Raw genomic sequence first — 8,975 nt, forward strand, 5'->3', positions numbered from 1 at the left:
CTCATTTCTTTTTTTAAATCTGTTACAAGAGTTGGCTTGGGCAAGGAGAGAAAAGAGTAGAGAAAGGAGGAATCTCTTTGATATGAAGGTAAAATAAAAATAAAAGATAATAAAGATAAGATTTTAAAAAGCAGAAAGGGAAAAAATACTATGCTAGGCCTTAAGAGATCTAATTTTTAATTCCTTCTACTCACACCTGCCTCCTAGCCCCAGCTCTGTCTCCAGCTTATGTGATTTCAGACAAATCATTAATCTCAGCCTCAGTTTTCCCATTTGAAATTTACTTCTTTTTTCCCCTGAGGCAATTAGGGTTAAGTGACTTGCCCAGGGTCAAACAGCTGGGAAGTATCAAAGTGTCTGAGACCACATTTGAACTCAGGTCCTCCAGACTTCAGGGCTGCTGCTCTGTCCACTGCACCACCTAGCAGCCCTCTCCCAACTGAAATTTAAAATGAACAGGTCATATGTGCTAACACTACAGAAAATAGACCCCATCATTCTTCCATAACCATCTGACAATGTTTTGATTGCCCCTATGTCTTTTCTTATGTTCTCTCTACCTGGAATCCTTACAACCTTTTATCTCCACCTTTTAAAGATCCCACCTATCTTTTAAGACCCAGATCAAATGCACTATTGAGCCTTCTCCTTAGTCTGTAAGCCCCCTGAAACCTAGAATGGTTTTTGGCTTAAGTATCCCTTAGCACTTAACCAAGATAGAGATGGAAATAGAGTATCTGTTCTCAGACACTTCTCTAGATCAAGAACTGCTTAAGGACAGTGACCATGTTTTATTTAATCTCTGCATCTCTGTCAGCTTTTAGCTCACAGTAGATACCTAATATTTGGTTAAATCTTTCCACATGGTGGGGGTTAAGAACAGAGCACCCTCTTACACCCCTCTGTACCCCCTGGATCTTTAAATCTATGCAAATTTTTTTTGTTTCTCCCTTCATATGAGAGAAGTTTGCCAAAATATGTTGATATTAAACAATATTACATATGTATTTTATGCATTTCTGAGTTTCTAAGCCTTTTCTGTGTCATTTACTGGTCTTTGGATATCATCTCTGGCTTCTGCAAAGCTCCCAAAAGGTTTCCATTTAATTTTTTAGATTGATTCCCTATATATTAAAACTCCTTAATAGGAAAAGTTGAAATGTGGAAGGGATAACTGTCTGCCTGCTGTAACTGGCAGACCACTGAAGCATTGTAAAAGACACAGAAGTGGATAATATACCAAACTTACCCTCCTGCAATGGTCACACCTTAAATTTTAATATCCCTCAAAACTGCCTCCCTTCCAAGATGCTAGCCTCTCCAATTCCTCTTTCTGATTATAGTCTTTAACTTCTCCAAATTCTTTTTTCTTTTATATATATATTTTATATATTTCCCCTGACTCCTCTCATGACTGTTTTTCATCTTCATAATGACCTTTTATCCTTAAATGCCACCTTGTTCTTTGAGACTATTTAGCCTGCTTTGGTGTTACTTTTCTACCTAGCCAGACATTTCAGTAATGCTTTCTCTTCCACGAGTCCCTTGCCTTTGCATTTCCCTCCACCTTGCAAGCTAATACACATTCCAGGGTAACTTCCACTATCTGTGTTGTCCAATCCTATTCTCCACTAGTAGAACAAATCCTAAAACTGTTTTGACTGAGTCACCTACAATGCAGTATTTTTCAGGCTCAATTGGGTTCTCATCACTTCATAGTAATTCTTTTACTCATTTCTTATTGACTAGCATATTCCCAGAAGCAAATTCCAAATGCCGAATCTCCTCAGATCCTAAACTGTCTCTGATCTCCTGACTTGAAATTTGAAAAGGGATTTTACTTTCTATTTTACCCAGAAGATTGAGGTCAACTGATATGAGTATGGACAGCTAGGTTAGTGAGCTGGACATGGAGGCAGGAAAACCTTAAGTCACATCTGGCCTCAGTTGTTTACTAATTGTGTGACCCCAGGCAAGTCACTTAATCCTATCTGCCACAGTTTCCTCATCTTAAAATGAACTGGAAAAGGAAATGGCAAGCCAATGAAATGACAAGAAAACCCCAAATGGGGTCACAAAGAGTCTGAAACAACTAAACAACAATATGAATTCATTCAATTCTTCTCTTTTATTCCTTATTCATTCTCTGCTGCTCAGATTAGTAAGTAGCTTTCCTTCCCTTAGGATAACCCTATGTATTTAATGACTAAACCTCTAGCATGACTTGGCTATATTAGATATTTCCTCTTTTATGAATCTTTAATCTCTCTCCTTCTCTCATCCTTTTCTTCTTTCATAGTCTTTCTTCTTCTTCTCTCTGTGGGTTCCCTTGCTCTATTCATTCTCTTCTTTTTCTTTCTCTTCCTCCTCTCATCCTTCTTTGTTCTATTTCCTTCTTCCTCTTCCTTTTCTGCTTCCTTTTTTCTTCTTTCCTTCCTTCTTTTTTTTCCCTTGTTACTCCATTACTCTTTTCACTTCTTCCTGTTCCTTTCTCCTATCTCCCTTTTCTCTTTTTCTCACAATTTTCCCTTGGTTTAAAAAATGTTTAAGTCTCCTCTACCTTATTTTCACTTTACTCTCCCCTGAGACTATTGTCCCTCATCTCTCCTTCCTTTTCCTGATCCTACTCTTGCCTTCATTGTTTCACCATTCAATCATACCGCAATCACTTACAATATGGCTTGTAGTGCCACCACTCTTCTGAGCTCTCTACAAGGTCATAAACCACCTTTTTTAACTATTATCTTTTTCTATCCTCGTATTGACTTCTTTTCAGCACTAACAATATTGGTCATTTCCTCTTTCTTGAGACTCAACTACTGTGACAAAGCATTTTGACCATTTCTCTTTCTCCTTTGCAGGAAAATGATTTCCTCCTATTGTAGGATTACTCCTAGAATGCTCTGGCCATTACCCTTGATTCTCTCTACATAGTCTCCCTATTTTTTATCTAATCCATTTTCATGGCTTAAATGATCATCTCTATGTTGATGGTTCCCAAGACTACATCTTTGCCCTAACCTCTCCTCCAGAGTGCCAATCCTGAATTTTTAACTGTTCACTAGAGTTCCACCTTGAGTATCCTTTAACATCTATAATTCAACATCTCCAAAAATAAACTTACAGGACCATAGCACCACAAAGACCCTTAATTAAAAAATGAGGTCCAGAGAGATTGTGGCTTGTCCAAAGCTATATGAAGAATTTCAGGGGCAGAACTTTGTCTTCTCACCAAAGAACAGAAACCTGTTTCTTCTTTTAACTTCTTTATTTCTATCCTGTTATCTTTCCACTCACCTAAGCTGGTAACCTCAGAGACATCATAGATCGTGGACTCTTCCCTCTCATTACTCCAAGTCACCAAGTCCTGCCAATATTACCTCAACTTTTCTGACTTCAACTTCTCCTTGCTAGTTCCTAGTTCAGATCCTTGTGGCCACTTGCCAAAAGTTCCCTTCCCAATCAGTCCTTCACATCATTGCCCATTATTTTCCTATTCTGAGCACTCTACTTCTTTCCTCAAAAATCTCAGTGACTCTCAATTGTTTGCTGATTAAAGTATAAACTACTGATTCTGGCATTTAAGGCCCCACAACATCTGGCTCTGGTCTGCCTTTCCCATTTTAATCTCACACATTACTCCCTGACAAACTCGACTATTCTCCATCCAGCCTTCTTCCATTTTGTACATAATAGGTAATTACTTGCATATAGTAAGTAATTAATAGATGTTTATTTCTTGTTATTGAAGACCCTGTCCTTGCCTAGCTAAATGTTTGTCAGGGGAACCATGGTGTATAAACAAATAGCTATAATATCAGGTATAACGCCAAAGCACAGCATGAGGGTACAAAGTGGCATTAGTTCAGAGGAGGAAATAATTTTTGGTGGAGAGGGAATGAAAGGGGAAATGAGGAATGAATCCTTCTGACCTTATTTACCTCAGAAAAAAATGAAAATTATTTAGTAATGGTATATGTTGTGCATTTATAGATTCAAAACTTAATTCTTCTATTTATCTTAATCCCCTTCCCATTAGATCAGGCCTAACTAGAGACAGAAAGTAGTAGATCACCAACTTGCTCTAGGTATAACCTCAAAGCTCAAGTGGTCTCCATTAGAATCTCTTTTTTTAGATCATCTGCAGCCACCAACCTCATTTGGAGCCTCTCATTACTCATCATTTTAGGGTAACAAGTCTAGTCTAATCCACACAGTAATAGATCTCATCTCTAAAACGTCTAGGGGAAGAAAACAAGTCATTTGGTTGGGGGAGAGGGAGAAGAGAATTTTTGGGCAAAGGATACATATGAGGATGGGTTATTAGACACTTCAGAAGGGAAGATGGCCTTGTGTGGGAGAGGGCATTCTACCCTCCACTATAATTAAAGAAGATGGACTACCTACGGACCACTGATTCCCATCCAAGAAATTCACACCCTATCTATAAACTTTTATTGGGAGAGCAAGAATAGTAAACAAATCATCCCCCCTTCCCTTCCAATGGTGGTTTTATTCTTGGTCCCATATGCTTCAGGGAAGATGATGTTGGAGACATGAATAGATTAGGTCTAAAATAATCTGGCAAGCCTCTGTATCTTACTGGCAAACACACCATTCATGCCCAGAAAAGGTAGAGTCTACCAGGTCTGGCTTGCTTCCTATCCCTGAAAACACCAGCCAATGGGACTGCCTGGCTGACTGTCAGGTGTGGGGAAGGGCAGTTCCGCTTATAGGGAGGTTGGAAAAAGAGAATCTTAGACCTGGAGTGTCCAGAGACAGGAATCAGATTGATAGGAAGGGGACAAAGGAAGAAGGGGGAATCTCTAATAGAAGTTCATAGAACAGGGAATTTATTTGTTTTCTTTGCTATGAAGCACATCTGATTTACCACATCTGGTAGGCACCTTGTGTTTTCTCAGCCAGGGCCTGGACTTCCCCATCTCCAAGTCTGAAGACAAAGCCATATGCGTCCCGAGGAGATTATAGTAAGGTTTAGATTCTCCTACTCTCACTCCAAATATTAGAATTCTCTAAGGATGCGATGTAGAAAAGGATAGGTCTATGACACCAGAACAAGGATGATCAGAGCCAGCCCTTATCTGCTTCTCAAGAAAGCACTTGGTAAACATATCATCCCTTTCCCCTTACTCCACAGCAGTTACTCTGTGGAGGAAAGGATAAAGGAGGAGGTAGACAGAGAGATAAGTCATGACCACTGGAATGGGAAGCCCCTTTTACCAGCAAGGTCATGAACAGGGAGGCTGGAGGATAGGAGAGAGACAGACAGACAGACAAAGAGAAGCTCTGACAAGACAGAATGAAGTGAATACTGTGTGATGGGAGAGCCCGACTAAGAAGGACACTGGGGCCTCTCTGCATGATTTGCTGCAGAGGCTCTGAGTCCCAAAAATTGGACTGGAAGATAGGGAAGGAGGTGCGGAGGTGAAGCCAAAGAGCCCTGGAGGTGCAGAAGTGAGAGGTACAAGAAGGTGACTGAGGGCAGAGATAAGATAGAGGGAGAATGCACATCACCTCAGTCATCAGAAAAGGGGCTAGAGACTCTAAGGTTGTGTCCTCTGAGTCAAAGTCTGAGAGATGAAGGGCAGGCACAGGAGGAGGAGCAGAGGACAGGTTCCCAAGGTGCCCTGTCTCTCTCTTCCCTGCTCCCCCCACCCCCAGCTTTCCTTGAGCTCCAAAATTAAAGCTTTGGAAAATTTACTAGAAAAACGGAGGTGAAAACAGAAACCAGGAGAGGAAAAGTGGAGGAGAAAATGTTAAGTGAGGAGGGAACAGTAAAGAGCAGGAGTGGGTAGTGTCAGAAAATGGAGAAAAGTGAGAGGACTTAGAAACGGAGAGGTCTCCATCCCCTGCAGCTAAAATCCAGGCAGGGAGACCGCAGGTTTGGGAGATGGAAGTCTGAGTAAGAGTGTCGGAGGACCGAAGGTAGGCTTAGAGAAAGGCAGCGAGAGGCAAGAGAAGGTTGGGGCGGGGGTGTTGAAGGGGAGAGAAAAAGCCAGTGTAGGGAGAGAGCGTGCTAACCTGGGGACGTAGCGGAGGTGTGTTCCTGGGGCTCAGTCTAACCCGCCGGATATCTGGGGAAGGAGGGGAGGCCGGTGAACTAGGGGAGAGTCCGAAAGAGTGAGGAGATGGTGTGGGACTGAGTTCTAAGTCAGGGCAGTCGGAGAGTGTGGCTGCCGGACAGGGGGTGCCGAGGAGCTTGAGGCAAGGATAAGGAGTTACTGCAGAGGTGGTGGGGAGCAAGAACCTCCAGCTCTAGCATCCCTCCCCTCGAGTTTCAGCTCCTGGATTCAAGGCGCCCGTCATCCCCGAAATAAAGAGCCCCCCACTTCCCATCTCCCCGTTTTGCGTCTCTACCCGAGTCCCTAAAGTCTAAAGGTCTGTTTTGGCTCCAGAGTTTGCCTTGTGCGCTGGTCTCCCCGCATCTTAACCATCCCCCCCGGCCCCAACACGCTCCTGCGATATCGGGGGATACAGAGGAGCGCCCGCGGCTTCCCTGGGATGGGGAGAGGGAGAAGGACGCTTGGGGAAAGAGAGAGGGGGATGCGGTGGGACGGGGACGGGCCCCGAGTCCGGAGTGTACGGGTGTTTGCAGGGTCTGACCTCCCTCCCCCAGCTCCCCAGGGGGTCATACCTGAGGGTGGGGGCCGGCCCTGCCCACCGTGCCCAGCAGAAGGAGGGTGAGTCGGAGCGGGGCTGGGGGACTGGCCATGGCGGGCGGGTCAGGACCGAAGCATGTCCGCCACCTGAGGCACCGCTGTACTGAAGGAGCAGAGCGGAGCCGGCCCGGGGAGCTCCTGGGGCCCGCGCCCGGGGGAGGAGGAGCCGGACTAGAGCCGCCCCCCCACCCCCTCCCGTCAGGGAGGAGCTGGGGGCGGGTCGATCCGGGGTGGGGCTCCCCTTGGATGGAGGGGCCCCGAAGCTGAGAGGCAGGGTCGCAGGGGGACCCTCCCCCGCAGACCTGACTGTCTGGGTGCAGCGGGAAAGTGGGGAACCGGACCAGGAGCCGCGGAGTCTCTGCGCCTTCTCCACAAGCGCCCTCCGCCGGGACACTACTTCAAAGCCAGGGGACGGGGGCGCGAGTATGAATGAATCTGCGTGGCTACTTTGTCGGAGTTCACTGAAACCCAGCTCCCCACTCCTCCAACCCTTTCTCATCTTGAGCTTCCAGCCAAACCTTTATAATAACCGCATATTTAAAATCCAAAAGCCTCTTATCCCATTATTCCCCCCATTCCTCTAATAAATCAAATCCAATCCTATTTTTAAAATTCGTACTTCTCTATTATTACTGAAAAAAAAATCTCCCACCTGACTAAACAAACATGTTCAAGGCTTTAATAGCTTAAAACTACTGAGACTTGTTACACCGTGTGTATGTGTGTGTGACAGACAGACAGACTGGCTGAGAGGCAGACAGACAGACCAACAGAGAGACAGAGACAGAGACGTTAGTCTGGGGGATATTTAGGAGAACATTTGACTGGGAGCTAAGACTAATGAGGAAGGGTGGCAGACTTAGTAACTGTCTTCAGATTTCTGAAAGGAAGTCATGCAGAACAATTAATAGTTTTATTCTAGAGGCCAAGGACTGGGCCTGTGATTTTATTAGTACAAGGAACTCCTAGATGTGGAAAAATCCCTTTATCATTGCAAATCAGCAGCATTTCTTCTATTTATAGGCTTAGAGGGCTGCCTAGAAGAGGAAGGTGTTGAGTGACTTTGACCAGAGTAACACTGCACTTACCAGGGGTGAGACTTGAACTTCAAGACTGGCTGTCCACTCCACAGCTTCCTCTTATTTCTGATGAATAGCCATGTATGTGCCTTGCTGTCATTTTCATAGAACAGAATTCACAGAATAATTGAACCCTCCTCACTATGTCATTGGAAATGTTATCCTATTCCACCACCCCACATCCCCCTTTCAAGCAGGCTGGCTCCTCCTCGGATGCATGTATGTATATCTCATACACATCACAGTCCAACATGCATTATAGTCTGTGTATAGGTCTTATTCTTCCATAAGCTCCGTGAGGATAGGTTTGTCTCTACAGTATTTACCTGGCTAGGGTCCAGCACTATATTCTACTTAGAGGAGACACTTAATAACTGCTTATCAAATGAATAACTTCTTCTGGTTTCCTATTAAAACCTCCTTGTACCATAAGAAACGTTAAGGACAAGTAAAAAGCATAGATTTAAGTTTGCACTCATGTCCCTTTGACTACAAACCCTTTATTCAAAGGAACAAGGAAAGAAAAACCAAAGGGCTAAGGTGATGTTTGCATTATGTTGTGCCCTTGGCCAATTCTGGGCACCACAGTTTAGGAAAGACGTTGAGCAGCAGGAGGCACAGAGAGGAGGGTGCCAGGATTCATGTCACTGGAGGATCAAGGAATGGGAGATAAGTTGAGCTTGAATAAAAGACTCTTAGAAAGGTGTGTTAGACACCATAGCTGTCCCCAGATATTTGAAGGGAAGTCACGTAAAAGAAATGTTAGATTTACTCTGCTTGATCACAATGTGTAGAACTAGGAACAACATATAGAACTTGTAGAGAGGAAGATTTCAGCTTGATATCAAGAATAACTTCCTAAAATTTTCCAAATTGGACTGGAGTTGCATAGGGTGTTGTGGATCCCCAATAATTGGAGCTCTCCAACCTAAAGACCAATTGTCAGGTATGTTGCAAAATAGAAACTTTTTTTTTTTTTTTCAGGTAGGCATCGAATTAGATGGTCACCTTCCAATATTGGGATTCTGGGACCTGCAACTTGGACTGTTCATTAGGCTGGTTAGCAAACTCTGAATAACGGAAAGTTGATAGAAGTTTCATTCTCCCCCAGATAATGTCCAGAGATAAAGGTTTTGGAGGATCTAAGGGCAGAGAAGTGTTCAAGACCCATTTCCTCTACTAATTCCTTTCTTCTCAACCAAATGCCACTGACGTG

The 8,975-nt window shown here is 43.9% G+C and overlaps 1 protein-coding gene across 1 annotated transcript in view; it reads right to left on the reverse strand.

Moving 5' to 3' along the window:
- The window catches only part of GLP1R (glucagon like peptide 1 receptor), a 90,588-nt gene extending 83,784 nt beyond the window's left edge, over nt 1-6,804 (reverse strand). Inside the window, exon 1 of the mRNA XM_074311022.1 lies at nt 6,656-6,804. Within this exon, the coding sequence (XP_074167123.1) occupies nt 6,656-6,733 (78 nt within the window). The 5' untranslated portion in view covers nt 6,734-6,804. The remainder of the gene's footprint in view (nt 1-6,655) is intronic.
- Between the last annotated feature and the right edge of the window lie 2,171 nt (nt 6,805-8,975).

The sequence above is a fragment of the Sminthopsis crassicaudata genome, chromosome 4, assembly GCF_048593235.1.
Source record: "Sminthopsis crassicaudata isolate SCR6 chromosome 4, ASM4859323v1, whole genome shotgun sequence".
Lineage (NCBI taxonomy): Eukaryota > Metazoa > Chordata > Mammalia > Dasyuromorphia > Dasyuridae > Sminthopsis > Sminthopsis crassicaudata.